Source organism: Knufia obscura (genome assembly GCF_036327395.1).
Source record: "Knufia obscura strain CCFEE 5817 isolate CBS 148926 chromosome Unknown scaffold_1, whole genome shotgun sequence".
Lineage (NCBI taxonomy): Eukaryota > Fungi > Ascomycota > Eurotiomycetes > Chaetothyriales > Trichomeriaceae > Knufia > Knufia obscura.
Genome location: NW_027042687.1, coordinates 3,984,861 through 4,012,810, shown reverse-complemented (window position 1 = coordinate 4,012,810; position 27,950 = coordinate 3,984,861). Strand labels below are relative to the sequence as shown.

General features: G+C 51.1%; 9 protein-coding genes across 9 annotated transcripts; 6 read left to right on the top strand and 3 right to left on the bottom strand.

The window, feature by feature from the left end:
* Positions 1 to 64: 64 nt before the first annotated feature.
* Positions 65 to 9,113, bottom strand: FMP27 (Protein SABRE; the record flags this gene model as incomplete). The annotated part of the gene is made up of 2 exons (XM_064869964.1): positions 65 to 9,084; positions 9,110 to 9,113. The coding sequence occupies 2 exons, from the start codon at positions 9,111 to 9,113 to the stop codon at positions 65 to 67; spliced, it is 9,024 nt and encodes a 3,007-aa protein (XP_064735461.1).
* Positions 9,114 to 10,359: 1,246 nt separating this feature from the next.
* Positions 10,360 to 10,962, bottom strand: PMZ80_001520 (uncharacterized protein; the record flags this gene model as incomplete). The annotated part of the gene is made up of 1 exon (XM_064869963.1): positions 10,360 to 10,962. One exon carries the CDS (start codon positions 10,960 to 10,962, stop codon positions 10,360 to 10,362), a length of 603 nt encoding a protein of 200 aa, XP_064735460.1.
* A 525-nt stretch (positions 10,963 to 11,487) lies between these two features.
* Positions 11,488 to 13,359, top strand: TIF3 (Eukaryotic translation initiation factor 4B; the record flags this gene model as incomplete). The annotated part of the gene is made up of 5 exons (XM_064869962.1): positions 11,488 to 11,491; positions 11,568 to 11,621; positions 11,682 to 11,726; positions 11,781 to 11,858; positions 11,909 to 13,359. 5 exons carry the CDS (start codon positions 11,488 to 11,490, stop codon positions 13,357 to 13,359), a joined length of 1,632 nt encoding a protein of 543 aa, XP_064735459.1.
* A 1,338-nt stretch (positions 13,360 to 14,697) lies between these two features.
* Positions 14,698 to 15,597, top strand: PMZ80_001518 (uncharacterized protein; the record flags this gene model as incomplete). Its single annotated transcript, XM_064869961.1, has 1 exon — positions 14,698 to 15,597. One exon carries the CDS (start codon positions 14,698 to 14,700, stop codon positions 15,595 to 15,597), a length of 900 nt encoding a protein of 299 aa, XP_064735458.1.
* Positions 15,598 to 16,215: 618 nt separating this feature from the next.
* On the top strand, positions 16,216 to 16,701 carry PMZ80_001517 (uncharacterized protein; the record flags this gene model as incomplete). The annotated part of the gene is made up of 1 exon (XM_064869960.1): positions 16,216 to 16,701. One exon carries the CDS (start codon positions 16,216 to 16,218, stop codon positions 16,699 to 16,701), a length of 486 nt encoding a protein of 161 aa, XP_064735457.1.
* A 970-nt stretch (positions 16,702 to 17,671) lies between these two features.
* PMZ80_001516 (uncharacterized protein) lies at positions 17,672 to 20,415 on the top strand (the record flags this gene model as incomplete). The annotated part of the gene is made up of 4 exons (XM_064869959.1): positions 17,672 to 17,807; positions 17,857 to 18,001; positions 18,116 to 18,795; positions 18,842 to 20,415. The coding sequence occupies 4 exons, from the start codon at positions 17,672 to 17,674 to the stop codon at positions 20,413 to 20,415; spliced, it is 2,535 nt and encodes an 844-aa protein (XP_064735456.1).
* A 121-nt stretch (positions 20,416 to 20,536) lies between these two features.
* Positions 20,537 to 22,372, top strand: PMZ80_001515 (uncharacterized protein; the record flags this gene model as incomplete). The annotated part of the gene is made up of 3 exons (XM_064869958.1): positions 20,537 to 20,543; positions 20,949 to 20,980; positions 21,047 to 22,372. The coding sequence occupies 3 exons, from the start codon at positions 20,537 to 20,539 to the stop codon at positions 22,370 to 22,372; spliced, it is 1,365 nt and encodes a 454-aa protein (XP_064735455.1).
* A 1,414-nt stretch (positions 22,373 to 23,786) lies between these two features.
* On the top strand, positions 23,787 to 26,417 carry PMZ80_001514 (uncharacterized protein; the record flags this gene model as incomplete). The annotated part of the gene is made up of 1 exon (XM_064869957.1): positions 23,787 to 26,417. The coding sequence occupies one exon, from the start codon at positions 23,787 to 23,789 to the stop codon at positions 26,415 to 26,417; it is 2,631 nt and encodes an 876-aa protein (XP_064735454.1).
* A 977-nt stretch (positions 26,418 to 27,394) lies between these two features.
* PMZ80_001513 (uncharacterized protein) lies at positions 27,395 to 27,871 on the bottom strand (the record flags this gene model as incomplete). Its single annotated transcript, XM_064869956.1, has 2 exons — positions 27,395 to 27,660; positions 27,733 to 27,871. 2 exons carry the CDS (start codon positions 27,869 to 27,871, stop codon positions 27,395 to 27,397), a joined length of 405 nt encoding a protein of 134 aa, XP_064735453.1.
* Between the last annotated feature and the right edge of the window lie 79 nt (positions 27,872 to 27,950).

Sequence of the window (27,950 nt, the reverse complement as noted above, 5' to 3'; positions counted from 1 at the left end):
GATGGCTGTTTCTCCCCAGTTTTCGTCGTTTGGTAATTTTCCTCCTGGGTGTTGAGTTGGTATTCTACCCCTTGAACCCATTCAAAACCTTCTTGCCCAACAACATTACGGCCTTTCTCTTTGCTGTGCCGAAGCCGCCACCATCACTCTCCTCTTTGCCATCAGTATCGCTTTCAGCGACCTTGCTGTTTCTGGTGGCCGTACTAGCACTGCTCGGTATTCTAGCGTTCGTCCGGTCGGGTGCACTGTCACTTCTGCTTCGCCCATTTGTTGTCTCTGGTTCAGTAGCTGAGGCGGAGCTCTGGCTGAATCTTCGTTCTGCTTTGTGGCTGTCATCCTTGCTGCCGAAGCTATTGCTTGATTTGAACCTGACCCTTCCTTTGTGGATCGTTGGCCTAACCAAACCACTGCCACCGGACTCAGGACTGCTAGTATTCGTGAAACGGCGGCCGACAACATCCTTGAGCAGTGACTTGCCGGGTAGGTTTGCAAAGCCACTGCCGCTTGTATGCGGCCGTGGTGGAATTGTCATTATGGGACCCAGCGGATCCAGGCGGGATGGAGATGTAGGCGAGAACGGGAAATTAGAATCTGAACGCGGACTTTCGTTCAGGCCGTTCCTACCATTGGTAGATAGTGTCTGCTCGGAATTGCTGCTTCCCTTGCCAACAGTGCCTACAGACATCTTGCTTCGTTCACGCGAATCGGTCACATCACCCCAATTTCCGCTAGTCAGCAACGGGCTTGGCTCCAGTCTTCTCGAACCATCGGCAGATTTTGTAGAGCGGCTATCGGATTGGAAGGACATTCTCGGGGGTGTGGGCTCACTATCAGTGTATATGCTGGAGCGATCACTACTCAGACTAGGAGTATTCACCAACGTGTCGCTGTTTGGTATCAAAGCGTTGCCTGCGGCAATTTCACGAAGTCGCTCCGCTTGTTTCTTGCCAGGTCGGTGGTGCGAAAGTTTGTTGCCAATAATGGCGCCTGTGTGAGAGATCAGAGCTCGGATGACGTCTTTCTTGAGGTGAAGTGCTAAGTCGAGGTTCGACCAAGTCTTGTTGCGGTACTCTAGAGGTGGCATTCGGAATACAAAGTCATGCAGATCTTCGAGGTTCCGATCGCGTTGTCCTTTGTAGCTCAAGCAAATGACGAATGAATTGAGCTTGACATGAGCTAGTGTCATATAATTCGAGGCTCTGGCAACCATTTGCGAGACATCGTCGGATTTTTTCTTGTCCTTCTCCGTGTTGCTATCATGCCGTCGCAGTCCCCACCCACGACCGTCCCGACTATCAGTCCGCGCTAATCTGGCCCCATCTTGATTGAGACTAGTGCTTGAATTGTCGCGCACCTTGCTTCGGAACGAGGAGCTCAGACTGTGAGACGATGATTGACGGCGGAGAACGGTTCTAGCAGGATCGGCATTTCTGTCAGTATCTTTGTTGTGGTGTCCAAACAATCCAATGCGGTGGCTTCTTATACCCAAACCTTGGCCCTTTGGGCCGTTCGCAGCAGCTGTAGGCCGTGCGTGCTTGACTAAGTTGTAAGTGGGCTGCAACCGGCTTCCAATTGCACCAGGCGACGAATCTCGCATGTCGCTCTGTTTGGGCAGAGATAGGTTTTGCTCGGGGGAGACAATGTTGCGAGCCTCCTCGTTTTCTTCGTTGTCCTGGTCCTCTATAGGCTTCATGTTCTTCACCATCAATGGAGAGAACCCACCATTATCGAACGCATTCGAGCCAATGCCAGGAAAGATGTACTCGAAGAGTGCCTTTCCGAGGGAGCGCTCAAGCTGAACCTTGAGGGGGTGCATGGTAACCTGGAACTCTTCCAGGACTGGTATGCCAGCAATTGCTTCAAGCATAAACCAGTGTAGCTGCAACATCTTTGGCGATTCGTTGACCTGTTTGTGCTGTGGGTCGTTGTAGGGTCCAATGATCTCGGGGTACAGCGCATTTGGGAGCAAGTTCCAACCTCGAATGCGTTCAATTTCCATAGCATTATGGTTTGAACCATCACTGTTGTCAATCCGCTCATAGGTCGCATTGCCAAGCTGAAACTCGAGCAGAGGCTCGTTCTTGTCTTTCATAAGATGCCAGACGATCTGTGAGGCACTCAAGTACCAACGTAAGAACCCGCTCGACTGATTGGATCGCTCATCGCTCCTCTGCTGAGACGTGTTGATAGCTTTCATAATGAAAAACAGCTCATCTTCACAACTTGTGAGGTCTCTCTCAAGGTCGATACGATCTTGCCATCCTTTCTTGTCCAGGAAGCGAGCATTGATCATGAACTGTAGCTTCAGCTCAGAAAGTTGTCTGATGCGCTCTTGAAGACTTTCAGCTATTTCAGGTGCTCCACGAAGGTCACTGAAATCGGAAGCAAGCATGATCTTCTCCAATCGTTCACTCCGTGTCTTCTCGAGTGGCTCGTGGTACATGAGTAAATCGAGCACAATGATGTACATTGCGTAATATTGCTGAGAGTCGCAGCTGGCGCGAAGACGTGGGAAGTCGACCAGCAAGTGGTCTATCCTACTTTCCATTCTGGCTGCTGACCCACTCTGCCCTTGCTTGCCTTCGGCCACTTCTTCGTTATATTTCAATCGAAGAGCATTGTATTTCTCATACCTCAAACTCGCCGACGTTTTCTGAACCACTCTCTGGAAGCCAAAAGGATCAACCTGAAAGTCGAACATGGTCTCGATTGAGGCCCAAGGTGGCCACGACGAGCCTGGCGCGTTGCCATATCTGTTGCCTGAATAGAGGTGGATGAATTTGCTTAGCCTCTTCAGATTTGTGATGAAGATCTGTACACCGTCCATGTCCAAAGCGAAACGACGCTGTACCAGGCCGCTAACGTCATCCGTCAACCTGTCCCTGTCCATGATCGAGACCACTTTCAATTGCATACCCTTGGCAGTCAGCAACACTACAGAGGTTGTGTTCTTCTCACTCTGTAGCTGAATTTGAGGTGCAATAAGCCTGATGTTGTAGCTGTTCATCGCAATAAAGTGGTCGGCCAGTTTCTCCTCTGGATCAATGCTTACAGTCGAAGCTCTCCTCTTTGCGTTTCGCGAGCGTTTCTCTGAATCTTCTGCATCAACAAAGCGGTTGGCATCATTCAAGAGCTGCTGTATGCGATCCTCGACCACGGTGTCCTCATCCCGTTCCTCAGTTGGTGAACTGACTGTGGGTGTAGCAGGAGGCTTCTGGTTATGACCGCCCCGCTGCTTCTCCTTCCGTTTTGCCTGCTCATCAACTATGTCGAGGATGAACTTAACAGCTCGTCGTGACATGTAGTATACGAAGCCACGTCTTTGGCTCACTTGATGACTGTATCGAAGGATGATATTCCGCAGTGAGTTGTTCCACTTGACTTGTGCGTTGTGAACTATGAACCGGTTGTTGAAATCGCTCGCGTATTCGTCATGCGGGGCTGAATAGAGGCCATCCATGTCGACTTGACTAGTACCCGTATGAGACGGGAGAGAGGCAGGATCTGTGTCCGTGCTTTGCCGAGGGCTCGAAGCCTGTGTTTCTGAACCATCATGTTGGGTCTTTGCCCTCATGAACTGCTCTCCAAGCATGTGTGCAACCTCGCCCGGGTACTCTCGTTGCGCCAGCCTCTTGAGACCATGCTCAAGGAAGATCTTCTTCTCGATAAGCTCCTTCTCCTGCGCTCGGTAAGATCTCAACTCTTCTTCGACGCGCATGCCAGGCTTGCCGTCCCGTATGACCCTCAACTCGTGCTCGCCCATATTTCTTTTGTGTGCCTCCATCTGCTCTTCCAGGTTGTCGAGCCTATCTTGGATGAGATGCATCTGAATTGCTCTAGGATCGTTGTGTCGCGAAGGCATGACGCAATCGTGAGTATCTTCCTCACCGAATGGACTTTCTCTGGACTCGTCGCCGTGTATGGCATCGCCGTGGTCGGTCTGACGGAAGTACGTGAATCGAGGCGTAAATGCAAGAGGCAAGATCCTTGTTTCTGGATTTGATTCTGCTGGCAATATCCATTCCATCTCAACGAAGTCATCCATGTCGATCCACGAGAAATCGTGATCTGGGATGGTAAATCTCGACATATCGATATTCGGTGCGAGTTCTTGGTAGGAAGAAAGCATTTCGTCTGTTGCCTTTTTCAGCTCCTCTGCTGTGGTACCGGCAATGTTCGCTGCTACCGCTCTGAGATCAGCATTCACGAAGTCCACCTCCGCGCGATTGATCTTCATTGCGCTGGTTCGCATTTGTTCTCCTTTGGTCTTCGACAACGTGTTGAACCATTCTCTTCTTTGATGCACATCAAGCATGAAACTATCGAGTCGCAGCTTCAGCCCTGTCGCCGAAACCACGTCCTTGTCGTAGTCCTCATTGTCCTTGTGTTTGTATATGTGTGCGATGAACAGCGGTGAGAGGAACAAGCCGTACTTGATGGTAGAAAGATGCCTTCCAAACTTCTTACTTGTCTTCTCTGGACCTTTCCAGAGAGCGCCCTGCCGTATCGGCAAGGACATCACCCCAGAGAAGAGTGACCACCATGCGAAGAAATGTGAAAAGAAACGTGGAGTAAGATGGACGCTGTTGTAACTCTGCGAAGCGGCGACTTTCGGCGATGTCCAATCTCTGTCGAAGGGTGCAGCTACTGCAACGGATAAATGGATGTGCTGACTCCTGAAGCCGTCAAATGCATCGTAGTCCTTCAGTTTGTCTTTCGACAGGAACTTCGGATTCCTTAGAACCACATCATAATGAGGCACGAAATCTGGTGACCTTCCACCATCGCGCAAGTCTCGCTCGAAAACCAGGCCAGCTGTCCATTGCACATTCCCGGACACTTTCATGATGACCTTGCTGAAGATGGCTGCGTTCTTAACAGAGCTTGAACTACTCGCAGAGTCAACATCGTGACGCGAAAGGTCGTCATGCCCAGCCTGAGCCTTATGACTGTAGTCTGGAATAGCAAGTACATATTCGCCACTCCGAACAGTCATGAACTTTTTAGGGTTGTCGTCCTCATGTATTGCCCACCGGACGTTGTTGCGCCAACACATGACAAAACCTGCTCCGTAGCCAGTAACCACGTAGGGATCCCTAGACCCTTTCAGACGCAGCTGTACATCGCCGTCACCTTTCCAGTTGATGACTGGCCGGGAGTGGAAGCTCAACCGAATCTTGTCCCAGAAGCCAACTCTATCTGAAGGATCGATCTCTGGCTTGGTGAAGCTTTCGATGATCATCATAGCATCTTGTATCGCAGGCTGGTAAGCTGTGCCCCATGATATTGAGGTTGGCGCACTGGTGTTGATGTCAATGACTGGCATTGAGTACGTTTTGACCGGAGACACTGTCCGGCGTACGTCAATAGCAAAGCCTGGAATAGCATTACCACCCTTGTCTCGTTGACCCTTGGGTACGATCTCGACTTGTACATGTCTTATGGATTGATCATCCCTAAATTCTTCCGCAATCACAAAGTCAGTCCTCAGTGACCAACTAGGCAGCCGTGGCGGCTGCCCACGCCGAACAGCAGGCACGTGCAGCAGGTTCAGGGGGTAGTCCCTAAGCATGAATCGGGCTTCACCCATGTCGAGCGAAAGGCTCATAGGTATCAGCAATGCGTATTGCATGTCGTGTGGGATCCCTTTGCCAACATCGTGCATGAACTGTGGCAGGGACGCCAGTGGGAACGAGGGCTTGTCTATGATCAGGTGGAGGTCACTGACAACGATCGTGAGAAGACCCGGTCGATTTGGTATCGCTAGAATCGTTTCGTGGTCGTCAAGGTCGGGCGGAGGTTCGTCAGCACCACTAAACATTCTGCGAATATTCTTGACAGTAGAATTCTGCATGTGCCGTAGCCAGTCGATGCGTGCTTTCCAGCTGCGAGCATTGTACTCTTGAAGCTTTGCCCAGGCTTCATCAGCATGTACATTGGCCGTTGAGCTCATGTCGCAGGCGCCCTCACGATCATACCGAAGCTTAGACGATCTACGCCGCCTCCCTCGAGATTCTGACCGTCGCCGCGGAGTGCTCTCACTGTCTTGGCTTCGTGACCGCCTGTAAGGTGTCGTTGGTGAGGGGTCTCTCGAAGCTGCTCGGCTTGACTGCGCTCTACGCCTAGAAGCATGGAGCCGACCTCGTTCGTCTTGCATTTTTCGTAGCTTGAGCTTGAAGGCATCAGCGCGGGCCATTCGCTGCTTTTGCTCATTGCGACCGACGTGGTAGATGTTACTCAGCCTCCATTCGAACGCGTCGTCCTCGAGCTCAAACATCAGCGCTTTGCATCGAACAGATACCCTGGGCACGTGTTTTGGTTTCTCTGGTCCCTTCTTGAGGATATAGGCATTTGACCTGGTCCGAAACCTATGTGTCAGTTGCTGCAAGGATTTGAGAGTATTGACGAAGTTGTCCAAGACCTTGAACATTCGCAAACCGTTCGGCACGGCGAAGCGAATGAAGTCGGTGCTTATGTCTACTGATCTCTCCTCAACAGATCCTTGGCTGGCTTTCTTTCTGGTTGTCCTTGGGTCAATCCTGATCGCGTTCATGCTGATTATGCGTGCCCAGGCGGAAGGAACATGAGGCGAAGTTGCGTGAAGTCGTAGCAGATGACATCTCAGAAACGGCGCAGACCATCTATGCCGGCCTACTGCAACCTCGTAGACCTGCAGCATCATGGCTGGTTCATGAGGCATGTGAGCTTTGATTTGCACATAGCTCGCTTTGATATCAACAGCTAGTAGTTCCCGCATGATAATGGGATTCTGATCGGCAGGCTTTAGCAGTGTGGCGCTTGTAGATATTGGAGCATGGCTCGTGGCTTTTTTCGGTCGACGCAGTGATGGTGGGCCTTGAAAAGCATCCTCGACGACGGCCGCAGCTACACCGATTGAGTATGCGCGGTACAAAGAAAAGTCGAGGTAGAAAGCCCGAATGTGTGAATTGATGTGGCATGTCGGACCTTGGTGATCTCGCGATGTGCTGAAAGCGACCTCTGTCCGTGGTACTGACATGAAAGGCTTTTGCTCCCAGTCGTTTAAACACTCGATGATAAATCCTTGGAAGCCCTTGATATGCAATGTCAAACGTCTCCCGTCTGTGGGGCCTTGAGCTGCATTGTGGTGTTTCGCCGGTGTCGTTGGAGGCGAAAGATGCATGACATTTTCTGCCGGCTCATTTGCTCGAATTGAAGCGCTGACCTTCCTTCGCGAATGAGAATGAGAATGCATCCATTGATTTTGCTGACCCCTGTGAGCGACATAATCTGTCGTCCAAGATTCCAGCTCAAATGCCACGCCACGAATCTGATCAGAAACGCTTTCATCATCCCCAGCAGTCTCGAAGCTGCAATTGGTGCCTTCAAAGTGAAACTCTAACAACCATGAAGGAAGTTTCCGAAGAAATGACTCTTTGTATACGGGCTGCGAGTCTACCCTCTCAACGTACGCCTTGTTATGAAAGTGGCGCACGATATTGTAGACACCTTGGCTGACCTCTTTGCGGACCATGAGAAGGGAAAAGCTTCTCAGAACACCTGAGACCACGACGAAGACCTCTGATGAAGCCGTGACTTGAGCTTTTATCTCAAGCGAGTCGGTCTTCAGCAGATTATGCTTGGTACCGGAAGCTGATTGGTAATAAAGTGTATGGGTCATGACCCTGAAGTTTGAAGAAAGGGAATAAAGCAGATCTTCTTGAGTCGAATGAGAAGATTCGATATCGAAGGAGATACCAGAGATTGCCGAAATGATCATGTCGAAATCGCCAGGTTCGTGAGGTAGGTTGGAGGCGACGGGAAGCACAAACCGCACCACAGGTTCGTGGATGGATAGTTTCATGATTGCTCTAGGAAGGAGTCTCGATATCAGTCGGTGTTGATTTTGTCTGGGCGAGGACGAGGATTGTGTTCGTGCTTGTGCTACCGCTAGAAGTTGCATGAGGTGTTGCGGAGTCAGGTCGACGGAGGGTGAGGTGATGACCAGGTTGGCGAAGAACACATTCGAGTTCCGTTCTGCTGCATTACGCTCCTCGGTGAAGTTCATTGTCTTTGATGGCAAAGTTGTCCTGATGGTAGTGGTGGCCATGGGTATGTACATGATCTTGCTCGAATTCATTTCGTCTTCATCTAAGCTGACTGAGATGGACACAGCGGCGACTAAAGCTTGGTGTGCAATGTCCTGACGTGAGAAATACATTCGGTGAGAGGGCGAATTCTCCTCGAGTCGATGAAGATCAATGCCAATTTCGTGAATGACGGTATTCATGAAAATGGGGAGATTTGCTTTCCTGAGCGATTCCACCTCTTTCGAGACACGGATGAAGCTCATGCCAAGTTGGACTTCTTGCACACCGCGAAGGACTGAACTCAAGAACTCTTTTGAATCAGCCACAGTTTGCACTATAGCGGCCTCTCGACTACCCGGTCTTTCCAGCTCCTCTACAACATCATCGAGACTAATGCCACGTTGATGCGACATGCTAGGCCTCTTCAAGCCAGCCTCTGCAGGAGGAGCTGCCCTCGATCTGAAGTCAAGCAAGTCGTCTACCGGTATGTGCAATCGTCCAACCTTGACAGCAATTGACGTGTCCCTCAGGCCAGGCTTCTCCTCGTATAGCAGCCCATGCACATTAACAGTCATAGCGTCCAGGATCTCGATGGGCTCACGGCCATTTATACCCAGGAAAATACTCCTGATGGTGAAGATCCATTCTGCAGGTCGCTGCCCCCCGGATGGATCTTTCTTGTGTCTGAACAAGCGTCCACGATCCAACATTTTCCTGCGTGTATGGACAGCAAGTGTCATAGAACCAATCGAGAGTGAGCCAACGCCAACCACATCGAGCGTTGTGTTGGTAGCATATAGGTCGAGCATGCGCATCCAATTGATCTTGTGGTGTACGCTCTTGAGATGTTCTTTGACATTGGTCAACTGTCGCCATAGCTTGCTCTTGTCCTTAACACCTCGTGGGTTGGCCTTGCGTGAATCTTGACTGCCATCTGCTTTTTCTGAGGCTCGTTTCGTCTTCCCTGCTTTCTTCGTTGTACTACTGTGCAGGACGGCCGGGTCGACGGTAAAGACTAACTCTTGCAAGCGCAGACTCACCCATGTTGGCTGAGCGAACGTTGGCCGATGTATGGCGAAACCGAGTCCTCTGATGTCGACGCGCACTCCATCTTTGTAAGTGTATGAAATGTGTCTGAGACTCGATAGGCCAAATCTTTGCACCGAGACTCCAGTCGCTATCCTGAGTATGGCAAATAGTACAAAGGTTGACAGGTAGGCAAGCACCAGAAAGCCGGCGAAGGAAGTCGCATTGATCAATGCCATATCCCAGTCGCGCTCTGAGCAGGCGCGAACAAGGGTTTCGATAAATTCCTCTTATCTCATGGTTCGTATTTCTTGTAGTGAGTAAGGTGTTTGCGGGTTCTTATTGACGGTCCCAGTACAGACATAGTTGTCTTGTCTGCTCATAACTCATGCCTCGAGCGCATTCTCGTTCTACCGGCAACTCTCGGTATGATTGCAAGTAGGTGAAGAGTAACCAGCTTAGTGTACGTTGATCCCACTCAGTGAGGTGACGGGCCAGACCTAGATCTCATTGATCGTTGAGAAATTTGGCGAAGATGGCATGCTGACTAGATACTGCTACATGTGTCGTGCGCATGCACTGTTTTCACTACTTGCGCCGATAGTGCAGGCGGGCTCTAATGAGTGACCGATCGACGCGCTACTTGGTGGGGAGGAACCCATCCGTGAAAACAAGCTTCCGGCACTGCCAGTCAACCGCAATAGGTTAATAAGAACAGCTAAGGACTCGTGGCTTAGGAGGCTCTATTCAGTGGTATGAGTAGTTATGGGTCAAGTGAACCGAACCTGCAACATGAATCGTTGAATCTACATAGACATACACTTCTGTTTGTACATACCAGCCTGCAGTTGTTCCAGGTGGTTTCTACTGCACGCGACTTCTCTTCAAGCACCGAACAATGTGCCGCAGCTGCTCGCGTTGGCTACATCATCGTGCGGCATCTCGGCAAACTGTTGGCACGTGCTCATGCATTATGCCTCACACGACTGGCCCCCTAAGGAGCGTGCGATGGTACGGGTCTTCCCAGAGCAGCTTCTCGCTATCATCTGTCTTGATCAGAGTCTGGGATATCTTGCTGAAGTCCCTGGAAAGGACTAGTCTTTGCGAGCTTCCGCCCACTGCTAGTCCACTGGAAAATCAGTATATTTGATGACGCAGCCTGCCCGCTCTTTGACTGATCTGGCTAAATTCCAGGCCGATAGGGTGGCAGAGAAGGATGGTCCGGACGTATTGAGTGAGTGGTTGGCTTGATGCTGTGCTATCCTCACGGTGTGTCGCTCGACCTCGGGAATTCTTGTTTCAAGGCGGTTATCCTCTCGTCAATCATTGCCATTTCTGCTTCGAGTCCAATTACTCTCTCGGACAATTCCTTCTCATAATCTGCATCTGATATCGACTTCAGAGGCCACCACTTGGAGCTCGATAGCCTGTCCAATAACGGTCGTGAGTCTGCTGGTTTTTCCGCCATGTGCTCAAATACCGTATACGATGCTTGACCTCCTAATCCCATCAACCCAACCACAATAGCTCCAGGAATGATATTGCCGCGGCCTCTGAGTGCGCCTCCTGCCATACCGGCGAACGACCCAGCCAAGGAACTGTACATTAACTCTTCCTTTGGAGATAACGGATGGGCTTCCAGTGCATTGTTTCGTAGCACTGTCCGTGAGAACCAGAAAGTCGAACCAAGCACAAAACACTGCGCTCCAGCAGCGCCAGTCCACAGAACAGTGTTTCGTCCTTTCACAGTGGCATAAAATGCCGCGAATGTGCCTCCTAGGGCTGCTGCACCGCCGCCAAAATATGCCGAGGAGATGAATATAGCGTTTGCATTAGATTGCGCCGCTCGAGGTGTGTGCGTAGACATGGTTGATGGTGTCAAACTCGGGCGAGATGTTTGAAGCAAACTATATCTCCCTAGCAAGCATTTAGAATCAAGCCAAAACAATCATCAATCGCGTGGCAGCTGCAGAACTTGGCAATACATCGTCGAGTTTCTCCCATGTATCGTGGCTTGTTTAAGCGTATGATATGGTCATACAAGCATGTCGAACGTGATATGTACAGGGGTAGGAAGTGAATGAGCATAATTAAGGAGCTTTATGGTTCAGTGAAGCTTGGTTCGGCCTTCCGACGAACAAGGCAAGTGAAGCGACACACCTTGACACTCCGCAAAATTCGTGGGCGATCGGATCGTCGCAAATTAGTGTCCTGCACTGCAAACCTGATAACATTTGCCGTCCGAGTCTACTACCAAGTCCTTTCATACATACCTACATCACGACCTCCAATCGTGTTGTGCTGAACCTACTAATCAGCACAGTCCCAATACTACGACCTCTACGCGCACACAGGCCAAGCGGCAGTGAGCGCGTGGGATACCATCGCAATCATGGGTATGTACATAAGCCGCCCGCCGACTAACCGCCCTGTCGGAGGTTGGCTTGAAAAGATGGCTAATGGCGCTTGTAGCTCCCAAGAAGAAGCAAGAGAAGATGTCCCTCGGGACCTTCCTGCAAGATGACAGTACGTTGCGACCGCGAGCCCCCTACGTGAGAGTTCGAGAGCGCTAACGAGGTGTTACAGATTATGGCTCCTGGGCCGATGAGATGGAGGACATGCCTTTGCCATGTGAGTGTCCCTCAGATCTGCACGATTGGACCGAACTCTGACATATATCGACAGCCACCGACACGCAGAAGAGTTATGGCTCTGCTCCGCGACGAGATTACAGCTCTATGGGTATGGGTGGCGCTGGTTTCGGTTAGTACCTCTCTTGGACCATTCACATCCTGTATGCTCACTTTGCATAGAACGACGCGACATCGGATACTCGGTGCGCGAACAGCTTCCTCTCCCCGACAAGCCACCTTATACTGCCCACCTTGCCAACCTTTCATTCGACGTTACACAACCAGATATCGAAGACTTCTTCCGAGACTGTGCAGTTACAAGCGTCCGAATTGTGGAAGACAAAATGGACAGAAAACCAAAGGGCTTCGGTTACGTTGAATTTGGCACACTCGACGGCCTGAAGGCAGCGCTTGCACTTAGTGGTGAGAATTTGGCTGGACGACAAGTCAGAATCAGCGTCGCCGATCCCCCCAAGGACAGACCCGAGTCGAACAGAGACTTCAGTGATTGGAGTCGGAAAGGCCCATTGCCAGACCTGCCAGGTCAAAACCAACGACGGGGTCCTGAGCGCAACTTCAGCAATAGAAATATTGATAACATGTCTGATGCAGGCAGCGATCGTGGCAGCCGCAGAGGGTTTGGGGCTGAGAACGATGGGAAGGTGCGAGATTTTAGCAACTGGGAGCGTAGAGGACCTCTATCACCTGCAGCCATCCCAGATCGAACACTCGGTGGCGCAGGTCGACAGGGTAGCAAAGATCCCAGCAGAGATGACAATTTCCGCAGAAACTCTCCATCGTGGGGCGAAGGACGATCTCAGGAAGGCTCGCGACCTCCTCGAAAAGAGTTCAGCGAGCGGCCTCCACCAGTCCGAGAACCTACGGCTGCTGAGATGGACAATCAGTGGAGGTCCAAGATGCGACCAGACGCTCCTCCACCAAAATCGCCCGAGCCTGAAGCAAGCACACCCTCATCTCCTGCTCCTCCTGCGGCTCCGGCTGGTCGACCTAAGCTCAACTTGGCAAAGAGGACTGTCTCAGAAGCACAGCCAACAGACCCATCAGCGTCTGGCGATGCTAAAGCAAGTCCGTTTGGTGCAGCTCGCCCAGTCGACACTGCTGCTAAAGAACGTGCAGTCGAAGAGAAAAGACAAGAATCAATACGCCTGAAGCGCGAAGCTGATGAAAAGGCCAAAGCCGATAAGGCAGAGGAGAAACGTCTGGCTAGGGAGAAGACTCTGGAAGAGAGGGGAAATAACGCCGCCAATGTTGAAAAAGCTAACGAGAACGAAGGTAACGAGGATAATGAACAACAAGAAAATAAGCCACCACAGCCGAAGTTTGAGCTGCTCCGACGTCAGGCTTCTGGCAACAACGATATGGTCGCTGATGAAGCGAACGACGACGACGACACACCCAATCCAGAGCGTGACACTGCCGTCAAGCCAAAGGAGGTTGTCCGAGACATTCCCAAAAAGCAGAATGGTTCGTGGAGAAAAGCTTCAGCTCCGGAGAAGCCAGCTGAGAGCGAGACAGCAGCTCTCGAGGACGATGGCTGGAGCACCGTTTCAAAGCCGAAGAAGCAGAGCAACAACAGAAGAAATCAACCACCACGAGCGCTCGCGTCGTAAGCTTCGACCCAGAAACAGTCTTTCCGCTCTCGTTTCGATGACGGTCGTTCTACTGCATGGGAAGTCTGCTCGGGTGCTGCAGACTAATCTTTCATTCTACATCTTCGCAATCAGCAACCGGTCTCGATTGCAGTCCCTCCTATCTCTTCGAATCGTTCGAAGCCAGCTGTACAAGCAGAAAGTATTTCCGGAATCTCAAAAGCAATGCAGAGGAGTTGGATGGGCTTGTCTATCTGAAGCAAGAGGTGGACGTTTCGCATGTACGCTTCTTTTTCCGATAGATTGTTCACGATCGTCTCATCATGGCTCCTGGTCTAGCTCAAGTTAGCATGTGTAGAAATCACTTTCAACTTACGTTTCAGTTCCCTTCTTTCCTTGACAATTGGCCTTCTTGAATGGCGCCATCCCTCATCACATGCTCACCACCCTATCTCGGCATGTGCACATGACTTCATGGCCTCTTGGCTGGCTGAACACTCACTCTGGACACGTGAGGTCTTGCAGATTCTCATGCAATCGTTTGTTGACGTGCATGCCGGCGCTCGCTGGTCATACCAAAGGTTGATATGTGCCAGTATCTATTGGCTGAAAGCGCTTTATTCAAGCCTGGGCTAAGTAAGAAACACTCGCTAAGCACAACCCACCTCCACTCAGTTCAGGCTTGTCTTGTTTCAACCACTGGGCACTTCGTCATGCCTTGCAAAAACCGATAAGCTTATCAGCACAAACTTCCACGGTTCATAGCGCACGACTCAGGCCAGTCTTTCTGCTGTATCGAAGCACGTTCTCATATAGCCCACTGTTCTTCTTATTCATATTAGTATTGTATCTAATTTCTTCTTCACCAAATTGGCTAAATGGCTTCTTATGCTTGTTGGTGAGCTTCTAGATCCTCCGAGGCAGGCTTGCTTGCCTCGCTAGGGCATAGTCCATCACAAATTTTATGTCTCTGACTTCGACTCCGAACTGCGAGCATGGGCCGGCACCACGCTCTTAAACCCCATCACCTTCACTTGACTCCTCCTTCTCACTCTACCGCTCCCTTTCACCTTCTGAAGACTTCGTACACTTCACCTACCACGCTCATATCAAACTCGTCCTTGTCTGCCCTTTCCGTTGGAGACCGAATTCCTGGTTACAAGGTTTCCGCAGGTAGGCACAAGTGCCATTACAACTAACTTGAGCGGGCGGCTTACTTAGACTTTTCCAGCATTTTTGACGAGCTTGCATTCGAATATCTTCATAGAGCTAGACTCCAACTACGATTCTCCTGACGATACACCATACGCTCTTCGTCCCACCGTCAACAGGTTTCCAACCTCCCCGCTTACCTACAACATGTCTTCTTTGACGAGCGCTGACGTTGCGCCTCCTGCTGCGCTCAGGCTGCCAGATCATGCCAGCAATCAAGTGGAAGAGCCCGAGGACAAGGAGCCAACAGTGGGCGAGGATGGCATACCCCTCCTCGAGACCTTGCCTGCGGAAAACGATGATATGAGAGCCGAGGCGCTGCACATCATCGCAGACTCGGTTGCCCAACAGCGGAATATGGCTTCTAGAGCTCTGATCTTCCATCCGGTGGTCCTGGCTCTCTTCGTTCTAAGCTTCGGGATCTGCAGACAAATCTTCTACAAAGGCGACAATTCGGACTACATCAAAGTCCTTACAACCTTCACTGGTGTAGTCATGGCTATCCTAGGCGCTGTCAGGCTTACGTGTGGACCATATATCTTCGAAGCCGAGAGCGTGGGAACTTGGTCATGGCTAAATAAGGGACGATCTGCTGAAGAGGAGGAACAATCTGGCATGAAAGTCCTTGGGGACAGCGACGAGATCTTACTCACGAAGTTCGGCGATGACTATATTGGCGCCGTTATCTTTCGGGGCGTGCAGCCAGTGGTTACGCCTGGCTCACCGAGCGGGAACAAAAGAAGTCGCAGGGCGCAGTCACCATCGAAGCATACCAAGATGGTCATCCGCGCTTGGAGTGTGCGACAGAAATATAGACGAAAGGAAGTCGGGTCGGCGCTTTTGGAGGATGCAATCAAGGTTGGGAAAGAGAAGGGTTGGACAATAGATGGCATTGAATTTGCAAAGGATCATGCGAACCACAAGAGGGTTTTACCTGCCATGTTTAATGGTGCGTTGGATAAATTCGACAGAATAGCGCATAAGACGCTGGTTAAGAAGGTTCAGGAAATTGAGGCTACGGAAGGAAAGGGTAGGAAGAAAAAATGAGCAGAGCTTGTTAAAAAGGATCTTCGTGGAAGGATATGGGCTCATGGATGACACGACGTTTACGGCCATTTGCTTTTCAAAAGATACCCATTCGTTACAGCGGGAGGCGGGCATGACTAGGAATAGGACTCTGGGAGTGGTTTAGCATCTGTACATGTTAAGACCCGTCAAATGCTCGCGTATGCGTTCAGCAGATGATAATATCATTCTTTTACACTGATTGAACGACATTCAGGTGCCTGAGTTTAGGCGCGATAAGTGTGCTGCAACTTCCCAAACGCGTCCCTGTCCGATAAGACAAGGGGTGGTGCATGCACGTGTTTCAAGCGCGACCAGCTCCTGCCACGAGCTTGTAAGTTAAAGGTGGTGCAGCTCTAATACGTCTTCGACCCTTATTTCAGTATACTAGTAAACACGTCGGCCACTCCCTGCTATCAAGAACTCCATGGTTGAAGGTTGGGCTTTCCACCTACAACTGATTCTGGTTTGATGTTCGAGCTTTCGGAATCTCCCAAACACCATCCGGATTGCTGTCTTAGCCTGTCCTTCGAATTGTTTCGCACCTTGAGACAGATAGTGCAGAAGACAGCTCAACAGAGCCAAGATGGAGTGCTCCTGATGTCTGTTGGCTGTGGCACCGGCTTCTTCGAAGCAACACTGGCTGCATACCTGGTTGAACAAGGACTGACGAACGTCCATGTCGAAGGCGTCGAAGTGCTCACCGCGCAAACGCCATATCTGCCCAATGAACGGTTGCATCGAGTACAAGGCACTCGGGACATCTGTAGGCACGCCCACGAAGCAGACATCGTCATCTTCGTCTATCCTCGAACGGGACAGCTGGTCAGAGAGTATCTCGAACAGGTTTACAGAAGTGCCGCTCTTTTGCTGTGGCTTGGACCACGAGCAGACTGGGAGGAACAGAAGCCTCTGTTACACAATGTAGCAACTTTCAAAGAACCGACGATCCTCGAGCACGCCGGTCTTGCACAATATGAGACCGCCATTCTCTTCAAGAACACGGCAGAGCCTGTGAGCCATCCTGAAGCAGCCACCGGAGCAAGAACTGAAATACCTATCTGCGAAGATATCATTTCTATCTAGCGAAGGGAAAGATTCGACTCTCTGGAAGCTGTCGCGTCGCTGCCTCGAATCGTGATTACGGAATACTGTCTACGTATCTGTCTGTTTCGTGTCAGAGACCAGCCTATCTGAGCTCCGGAGTCGCATCTTCTATATTACAGCGCTGTACGATCATCGCAATCATGCCTTGCATAGCTGGGAGGAACGTTGAGGATCTGCCATTGGCTCAAATGGCTCCGTGAGGGCTTTGACGTCAACCCGTTCCATCCGAATGCAGGATGATGGTAGCCACTGGCTTTTGCGGAATCAACGTTGGAGTTGAAGCACCAAACAGATGCAAGAAAGCCTACATGCGGCAAACTCTTGCTTGCCACGAGCTCCAACGACGCCCAGATATTTGTACGTCGAATATCAGAACCTGGTCGTCAGTACCGTCCTACGGGACGAACGCTCTTGGCAGGAACCAATAAACCTGAGCTCCTGGCACTCCCCGCATATTGTTGGATTGCATGTCATGCAGGCGCTTGGAGCCCGATATATTTGCTGACCAGTATTAGAGCAGTCTATGGGACGTTTCTCCTGCACGAACCTTTACAGACGCTAAAGATCATCGGCTCAATTCTTCGGCACGATTACAAAGGCAACAAACCCTAAATCCTTCATCCGTGTACCTACACAGTATGTACTCCAGTTTCGTCATCAATGATGCATTTCTCATGCTTGAATCGTCCCTCACGGAATTACTACCTCAGGGAATGGTATGGAAACCCATCGTGCTTATGAACCAATGACCAATAATGTATGGCTCGGAGGCATATGAGCTCCAACTCATCCTGGTGCTCGGTGCTCCGAGGAAGAAGGCCTGACAGGAGTTGGAAAGCATAAAACGAGATCTCGTCTTACGGACCTACCAAACGTTTTTGAAAACACCTGGCATTTCTGTTCTATATCAAACTTGCGGAGCTATATGATGCCTAGCGTGACAAACACCATGGCTGACAGAAGAGATTCAGGCGTCGCGATGTACGACATTCGCGGCGACAAGTCGGAGCAATCATTGCTCGAGATGATAAAGCAGGGGCTCACTTCCGAGCCAAAAACAATGCCCACGCTCCTGCTTTATGATGGTGCCGACGACGAAGCACGATCACGAGGACTGAACTAACGATTCTGCAGAGAAAGGATTGAAGCTCTTTGAGGACATTACGTACTTGGACGAGTACTATCTTACCAATGCTGAGATCGATGTTCTTACCAGGCATGCGGATGCTGTTGTTGAGCATGTTCCTGCCGGCGCTCGCATCGTTGAATTGGGTAGCGGGTGCGTAACTTTATACCCATTTCACCTTGTCATCACTTCGAACTGTCGAGGCACCATGTTCCCCCTTTCCGGCAGCTTGGTGTGAAGTTTTACTGACCAAGACCCACTTGACAGAAACATGAGGAAGGTTAACATTCTCCTTGAAGCTCTTGAACGAGCTCAGAAAAGAGTCGATTATTTCGCACTCGACCTCTCCTATCCAGAACTCAAGCGCACATTTTCCGAGCTTGATACCTCCAGGTTCCAGTTCGTCAACTTCAACGCCTTCCATGGAACCTATGATGACGGCCTCGCCTGGCTATCGAAGGCAGAGCACAAAGACAAGCCCAACGTTGTGCTTAGTCTGGGCTCATCCATCGGGAACTTTGCCAGACCAGAGGCTGGCCAATTTCTTCATGGCTTTAGTCAGGCCTTGAGTGCTCAAGACCTTGTCATCATCGGCCTCGATGCTACCTCAGATCAGGAGCGAATCTTCTCTGCATACAATGATTCCAAAGGTGTCACCGAGTCCTTCTACCGAAATGGCCTGGACCATGCCAATGCCATCATTGGCCACGAAGCGTTCAAGCAAGGCGAGTGGGCAGTCAAGGGTGAATATGTAAAGGAAGCAAACAAGCATCAAGCCAGCTATGTCGCACTGAAAGATGTCACGATCGAGAATGTCAACATCAAAAAGGGCGAGGCCTTGCCATTCGAGCACGCCCACAAATTTGTCGATGAGGAAAGTGATCACCTGTGGCATGAGGCTGGATTGGTGTCAAAGGCCGTGTACTTAGACTCAACTGGGAACCACCGTATGTGCTACTAGACGCTTCATGTCCTTAACTAACGATGTAACAGGATTGCACATCCTAAGACCTAGTGCCGTTAGATTCGAAACTGCACCAGACTCGTACGCAGAGTTTACTGTTCCGTCCACAAATGATTGGCAGCAGCTCTGGTCTGCTTGGGATACTGTTACGAGGTCTATGGTTCCTCGTGATGAGTTGATGAATAAGCCTATCAAACTCCGAAACAACTTGATCTTTTACCTTGGACACATTCCTACATTCGCCGACATACACTTCACGAAAGCTACCGGAGCTCAACCTACAGATCCCAAATACTACAGCCAGATCTTCGAGAGAGGAATTGACCCCGATGTTGATGACCCAACTCAATGCCACGCTCATTCTGATATTCCCGACGAGTGGCCAGCGCTGCAAGAGATTCTCGACTATCAGCTAAAGGTTCGAAACAGAGTTATCCAGAGCATTCAATCCGGCAAGGCTTCGTCCAACAGGAAGCTTGCAAGGGGGCTTACATTGGCATATGAGCATGAAGGTATGCACCTAGAGACCTTCTTGTACATGCTTCTGCAGAGCGACAGAGTCTTGCCGCCTCCTGGTCGGCCAATCCCAGACTTCGAAGCTCTTGCCAACGCCTCAAGAGTTGAACGATCGAAGAACGAGTGGCATACAATACCTTCCTCGAAGGTTGTGATTGGAGGTGATGATCCAGAGAACAATGAGGGGCCAGACAGATATTATCTGTGGGACAACGAGCGACCATCAAGAGTTGTGAAGATTGACCAGTTTGAAGCACAAAGCCGGCCAATCAGTAATGGTGAGTATGCCAAGTTCCTTGAGGCGACCCATCAGAGGCAACTGCCCGCTTCCTGGACCGGCAAGATCGAAGAAGTGAATGGGACTACTACGAATGGCACGAACGGAACATTTTCAAGCAGTGTCAATGGTACTGATCAGATTGCCTCCGACTATTTTCTCGAAGGCAAGGCTATTCGTACTGTTTACGGACCAGTCCCGCTCAAGTTTGCCCTGGATTGGCCAGTCATGGCCTCTTACGATGAGCTTGCTGCATTTGCCAGATGGGCAGGGGGCCACATCCCCAATCTCGAGGAGCTGAAGAGTATCTACCAGTATGTGCAGACGCAAGAGCTGCAAGCACAAAAGACTCACAGCAGCCTTGTGCCTGCTGTCAATGGTCATCTTTCCAACGACGGAGTTGAGGAGACGCCGCCATCCAGCGGTTCCTTCCCGAAGGCTGGCTCCGCAGCCAGCCCGCATCCAAATCCTACCGACCTCTTTATCGATTTGGAGGGCCGAAACGTCGGTTTCAAGCATTGGCATCCAACCCCGATCACTGCCGAAGGGTCTCGCTTAAGAGGCCAGAGTGACGTTGGCGGATTGTGGGAGTGGACCAGCTCTCCTTTCACCGCTCACGATGGCTTCGAGTCGATGAAGCTCTATCCAGGATATTCTGCAGACTTCTTTGACGACAAGCACAACGTCTGTCTCGGTGGCAGCTGGGCAACAGTGCCTCGCATTGCCGGTCGAAAGAGTTTCGTCAATTGGTATCAGCGCAACTACCCGTTCGTTTGGTGCACTGCTCGCCTCGTGCGGGATGTCGCATAAGCTTGGGTGGCTTCGAAACACCGATTCAAGCTTCGATCACAACCCGAACAAAGAAATATTCGGTGTCCGCCCAGGGTCTACTATCGTACGGCAGACCGCTAATGGATGACAAGGCGACAGAATGAGATGTAAGCTCGACTAGGGAAGGTAGCCGTTCGTTGAAACACATTTTCATCTCCCCTCCGCATATCTTATCTCCAGCCAGATATTGGCTGTCACCAGCAAAGTGCATCCTTTCACTACGCGTGAAAATTGGTTATCATGTTTACTTGCCACATTTACGCCTTCTTGCATAGTTACTCTGACAAGGTAAGACCACGTTTCTCCCATGTGCATGCGAGGCACAAGTCTTTTATCTCATACAGAATCGTTTCAGTCCACGTTTCTATCACACGTCTCCTACAGCATACTGGTGGTGTTTTATCTTCGCATACCTAACCTATAATTCCAAACATCGTACTCGAAACCGATACGACCTTCATTCTACAAAATATCTTGATACCGCTAAGAATGGCAAACATTCATCCAAATAGCATCTTCAGGTGGGAAGACGCAGCCAGTCTTGGTAAGTGACAAACGGAAGACTCTTCCAACCACCTGATCATAAAACAATGCTAACTACGTCTCAAAGAACACGCCTGCTGGCAATGCCCAACCAAGGCCAATAGTCCACGAGCTCTGCAAACATGCTATGGTATTCATTCTATGCCATGCACATCCTATCATCCAACTATGCACGCAGTGGGGGCTGCTCATCGCTGCTCAGGCTGTGTCAATACCAGAGAAATGCACGAGGCTAGGCACCGAGAAGTATGACAAGACGCAGCCAGTAGGGGACAAAGGTTGTGCTGACGCAGGCCAGATCGCAGAATTTGTAGCAGAGTACAAGAGCCTCGAGTCGCCGCCAGAGACTCCGTCGAGAACACCACTGCTCGAAAGGAATGTCAACTTGGCTACGACACCCAGAGCAGAAAGGAACGTCATCCAATACAACCGAGACAGTATTGACGAGGACCCCTTCGATATCCGAGCAGATGACGAGAACAACGATGAAGAGGACGATTCGACCTCCTTGTCCAGTTACACCCCCTCCTCAGCCGGCACCTTCGCAAACGTATCAAGAAAACTCACCAAAGCCGAGGTGCGCGCTCAAAAGAAAGCCCAGAAGTCTGCCAAATCCCAAGCCAAGGCCCTCAAGAACCAGAACCGCAACCTTGCATCCGTCACATCCGCCGATGTTGAACGAGTCGCTCAAGTCCTCCACGGGGACGAGGCAGACGCTATCCACGATGACTCTGCTCACCCGCTCGCCACAGACAGGACCATCGAGGACGTGATCAACAGGAACCTCAACTTCGTCAAGAACATCCAAGTGCACAAGCAATACCTATTCAAATCGGTCGCTGCGGGCAGAAAGGAGAACAAGGAACGGAAGAGGGCCAAGAAAAGAGAAGGCAGGGGTGAAGCTATGGAAGAAGCTATCGAGATCGACGAGGTCGTTTCGGCAACCATGATCAAGCTAGGCGTTTCGCCAGCCGTCGTTGCAGCCTCCTCGGGTTCTGGCACAAACGGCATGGGTACACCACTTCGATTGAACGCAAGCAGCAACACTACTACACCAGGCCGCAAACGAGCTTCATCAACACTCATGTCTACACCTTCACCTTCCTCCTTTTCATCCTCGTCCAAGTCGACTATCGCCGTTGCTATCAAACTTCGAGCTGCGATCAAGACGGACCTAGAGAAACACGAGAACGAGGTTCATGCGCGATATGTCAGGGCTGGTGGGTTCTGGCGGTATGTGGGTAAGACAGTGTTTGAGAGGATGACGGAGATTGCGGCGGAATTGGATGTGGGGAGTGGTGAGAGGTGGGAGAAGAAGAGGGCTAGGGAGGGCAGGACGAGGAGTGGTAGTGGTGCTGATGAGGTGAACGATGGGGAGGAGGGTCAAGAGTAGGGTATTTGGGACTCGAATCATGGTAGCAAAAGCAAGCAACCTACCGACCACGACGTCGTCCAACACCTTCAGGATCGACAAGCACCCATCAAGCATTTTTTGCGCATGTCTTGGCATATTGGCTTCAGGAACTTTCAGGATACGGTTGGAATAACACGGCGATGAGCTACTTGGTGATTTGTTTGGACATGGAGTTGGCACAAAAGCATTGTTGGCAGCTTGAATTTTTCACTGAGTACTGATGACAGCTATGGTGGTGGCATGGTCCAGGTAAATGGTGGGAGCTCAGTTCTTGGCAACAGTCTCGAATAAAATCTCTCCTCTGACCCACGCACGTCTATGAGCATTTCGCGTCGTGCTTCATTCTGCCTCCAAATCACCGGCTTCCTAAAATATAGCCATGTTTGTGTCTCTCGATATACTCCCACTGGGCGAGCATTCCACGGCCTCATTACTGCCTTCAGCAGTAGTTGCTCTGACATTCGAGCGGGTGCGAAGGATAACTCGTTGATCTCAGCTTCGGGGGTTACAGGCATGAACGCCGCTGTCCTCCGGGTTTGCTGTGCACATGTCCGACGCCTAGATTTTCGAGACGCCCAAAATGTGGCATGGATCCGCCTAAATTTGTGCTAAGAGCAACCGCCCATCAGTGCGCTCATAGGTGCCGCGGCGGAGATATCCGGTAGCTGCCGAGCCACTGCCAGAAGATACATGGCCACCAAAGTTATTGATCAAGTCGACCTCGGGCACGTTCTATCTAGGCTCGTTCTTGTACTTGCTACCGGCACTTGTTTTCGGTTCAGGCGACGATTCAGAGCGTATGCTTTATCCTATTGTTTCCTGCATGATCAGCTTTACTTTTGGCTCGCTGCACCTAGAGTGCTACGTCAGCACATGTAGACGCAAAGCGCAACATAAATGACGTCGGTAACGCGATGGAAGCGACCTCGCATCCGGAAGTCTGGACATAACAGGCCTGTCACACCTGCAAGTCGTGCTCCCAACCTGGAACCGAGCCAACCTTGAATCCGCGGGCCCAAAATCATCGTCACGCTTTCATTAGCAGTGACAGCCCAAACTGGCGCCCCCTCGACCCTTCAGAAACGCGGTTCACCCTCGAAACCTCACATCCTTTTTCCGGTACCTGTTCCCTGGCACCCACAAACGCCTCAGCAACCGCTTCATTGACTTCAGACTCGAGACACTCCCCGCCTGGAAACACAAAACACAATCTCGAATCTACCAGTCTCTCCTCCGGTATGAACGTCGCCACAGAGAACGCAAGCTAGCAGGACGGAACTGGTCGCGGTTTATTCCTCGTCTTCGGAGACGATCTCGTGGTCCGACGAGGACAGCCCTCGAGCACCCGAAAGATGCCGGTAGACTATCGGCACACACAAGGACACCATCTTTCATGGCGCAGAGCGGACCGGGATGGCAAGGGCAGGGCCAGGGCGATCGTGTCCCTGGGCAACGGCGGCAGAAAGTGTTAGGGTATATCAAGGCTGCGAATGAGCTGCGGCAGAGCTATCAGCAGTCGATTAGCAATAAATGGCAGGAGGGCGATTATGATGAGGGGATGCCGGGGGCATTTCCTGATGCTGATATTGTGAGGAGTGGGCAGGAGGAGATGTTGCTTTTTCCGAGTTATGCTAGGCGGCATAGGAAGGCGACGCATCATACGCAAAACTATAGTCCGGTCACGCAGGGACAGACAGCTACTAGTAGGGCTGGGCCGCCGGGCGCAAGAGAAGATATCAGTCATCCCGATGGGGGTGATGCTGAGTATTGGAGGAGGGAATGGGAGAAGTATGAGGATCAGAATGCGGTTGTGGACGTTGACGTGAGAGGGTGGATCTACACGCCTCAACGAGGGCCATTGAATAGGAGGAACAGGCTCTTACTAGCCGTTGCGAGACGACTCAGTGGTATACCGGCGCCTGATGGAAACAGTCCAAGTCACAGTCGGGAGTCAAGTCAGAGTTCTGCATGGCGGAATCGTCTTGAAGACAGTATGCTCGGTCATGAAGAGGAGGCAGCTGCACGAGAAGCCTCGATGATTGAACAACGAGGACAGAAAGAAGCAGAGGCCGCGAGTAGAGGCAAGTATGCTACGGACAATGAGTCTCTGATCGACATTAGCCCGAGCAGTAGCCGTCCTTCCTCTCCACGACCGAGTGCATCGCGGACGACGACTTCGACTACCGGCCGCGAACCTTGGGACGATCCGAATCTGAAACCTGCGCAGAAGAGACAGTCCTGGAACTCGACAAATTCAAGTTATATGAGCAGGGAAGAAATACTTGCTGCGAACGAACAATTGATGAGCAGATTACGGCCGTTCATGACGATGCCTCTGGCCAATACACCTATCACTATCTTCTTCTACAATGAAAACAAATCACAATCAAAGTCGGTATACACGGATGATTCAGGGCACTTCAAGGTCAGAGCTGCGCTGGACTTCGTTCCCAACAAAGTTCGAGTCTTAGCCTCGGAGAAATTGTCAGCGACGGAGGATGTAATCATTACCGACACTAAAGGCATCAGCATAGTCAGCGACATTGATGACACAATCAAGCATTCGGCTATTGCGAGCGGTGCGAAAGAGATCTTCAAGAATACTTTCTTGAGAGAGCTGGGTGAGCTGACAGTGCCGGGTGTGAAAGAGTGGTATGCGAAGATGGCCAGCATGGGCGTCAAGTTGCATTACGTGTCGAATTCGCCATGGCAGCTATACCCATTACTGCGGTCGTACTTTGCACTGGCTGGTCTGCCGCCCGGATCCTTCCATCTGAAGCAGTACTCTGGCATGCTGCAGGGTATCTTTGAGCCAGCAGCGGAACGGAAGAAGGGTTCACTTGACCGAATTATGCACGACTTTCCAGAGCGGAAATTCATACTCATTGGAGATAGTGGCGAAGCTGATCTTGAGGTGTACACGGATATCGTCCAGGAGCACCCAGGCCGTGTGCTGGGCGTTTTCATCCGCGATGTCACAGGCAGCGGAGAAAGCAATATGAGGGACTTCTTCTACGGCGCACATCCAGGAGATAGCAAAAAGTCGATTAGTCCTAACAATACTGGAATCCGAGCTGAGAACAGCCAGAATGAGCGAAGCCCCAGGTTACCCGAGAGACCGAAACCTCAACATGCAGCAACAGATGATCTCATAGATTTCAGCGAGGAGTCGTTACGTCCTACGCCAGAAAGTCCAAATTCTTCTTCCTCGCATGGTCTGGAAGAATTACAGCAAAACGACAAGTCCCCACCAACAAGGCCAGCAAAACCTGCTAAGCCAAGCAACCTCCGAAGCTATACAACCATGTCACCACCACCAGGCCCAGCCCCACCGAATAGCAATGAGCGCCCACGACAACACAGTGACGGCGAGATTAAGAAGCAGCCCGCTCCACCACCGCCAGCCCCCAGAAGAACAGGCACAGGCATGAGCACAACATCAAACACAAGCGCAAGCACAAACGGCAGCGGCCGCTTCTACGCCAGTCCAAGTGGTCCACCACCACCACCAGCGCAACGCGACCCCAGAACCCTTTGGCAAGAGTCCTCCCACCATCCCACCAACTCGCAGACCCGCTCAAACCAAGAAGCAGGCTACCTCGCCACCGCCCGCCACCAAATCCACGCCGCATACAACTCCCTCCCACCCCTCCGCTCACAGCATTCATCCACATCCCTCAATCAGTCCGGCTCTGGCTCTGGCACTGAGCCACCCCTCCCACCCCGCCGCGGCATATCCTCCTACCCCGCCGCCGCCGCCCGCTTCGTCACAGGCGCAAGTGGAGGGGATCCCAACGCAGGCGGCGATGGAGGCGCACCGGGTGCCCCATATGATAAGAAGATGGAGTTGTGGAAGAGGCGGTGGCAGAGGAGCGAGGAGATATTAAGGAAGCAGGGTGTTGTGTTGCGGATGTGGAGGAATGGAACGGATGTTATGGGGCTTTGTACGAGGTTGGTTGAGGGGGCGTTGAAGGATATGGAGGGGGATGATGGTGGAGGAGGGAAGAATAGACCTAGGAGGTGACCATGATGGGGTCGGAGAGTTTTGAAGCGAGTTCTGGTATTTTTATCTATATCCTTTGTTATTATTCTTGAGTCCTGGAATCAACTCATCGAAACATCCAGCACGCGTCCTTACACCAAGATTCTGTCCGGGGCAACGTACGCTGCCACGTTCATACACTTTGACTAGTGTCTTCTGTTGTAAGCCTCTCTGTAGCTTGATGACGATGACGATGTTCGTGAACGCTACAACGATCGCTCTACACGATTTCCGGCCATTGTCACGTGTGGTCTATTGATTCAACCATCGCTTGATATTGGCTATGATGCATGGTCATCGTGCTTACTGTTCGCTCTGGGAAACATAGCAGCACCTGAACATGTGGTAAGAATCAGCGAATAGTTATGATGGACCATAGATTATAAGATATGCATATCATTCCGAGTTGCACATAAAAAAATTAGTATGAACGAAGGGAAGATGTTGGGAGATCAAGAGGATTGATTGAACGTCTACCACCATAACATCAGCCGATGCCATACTGCCAGTGGTGTGCTAGACTTTGCTCTGAAGGTAAAAATATCTCTCCACACCTGCCATGTCTGTATCGCACAATGTCTGCCTCTGATCTACTCAGCCCTAAGAACAGGAAATAGACACTGGCACACCCAGATCAACACCAATACGATGCCGAGTCCCCATGCGAGTGCAGATCCGAGCAGCACTCCAATAGAAAGAGCGCCTCCGATGACAGTTCCCAGACCAATAGCGAAGCTATCCATGTGACTCGCGAGACACACTTCAAGCAAGTATGCGGCTCCCGGCGTCATTAAGAGGCTCATAAGAGCGATAGGGCCTGCAACGGAGCCTTTGAGTGGAAACTCAGGGCGTTTGGCTATTTTCTTCTCCTCCCTTTCGTACTTTGGAAGAGTGTCACGGGTAGAGTCGTTCGCACCGTCAAAGCAAGCAATGGGTTGATAGTGTGTGTTGTGGAACGCCTAGTTCTTCGCGCCAGCAGCCTTGCCTGTGCCTCCCTTGCCGGCACCACCCTTGGCAGCATCTTTCTTTGCAAGCATGGCCTCCTCTTCTGCTTGAAGCTCTGCATCAACCTTGGCACCTTTGCTGGGCTCATTACCGTGCATCTTGGCTGGGAGGGTAGCGTCTTGTTGGGCCAATTTATCTTCTTGAGTGCCCTTGCCCGAGGAGGAGGTGTCATTCTGGTCACCAGCAGCGGCTAGTCTGTTGGCAATGGATCGTTCATCCTCTGGAGTGAAGTTAGAATCATGCACAGCAACAGATGGTGATGACAGATAGAAGACTATTTGCTAATACGTACTTGGGTCATTGTCCTTGTGGGAGTTCTTCTTGCCCTCCTCATAGGGATCGGCCTGGTTTTGTGCCTTCTCGGAGTCTGGAGGGACACGCTGGTCACCAGCTTCGTATGTCTGGGCGTTGCCAACGTTGGAGGAAGACATCTTTTGTGTTTGTGGTGGTATGAGAGTATGGGTTACTTCAGAATTTGTAAAAGAATGCTTTGTTACAGTAATTGATTGA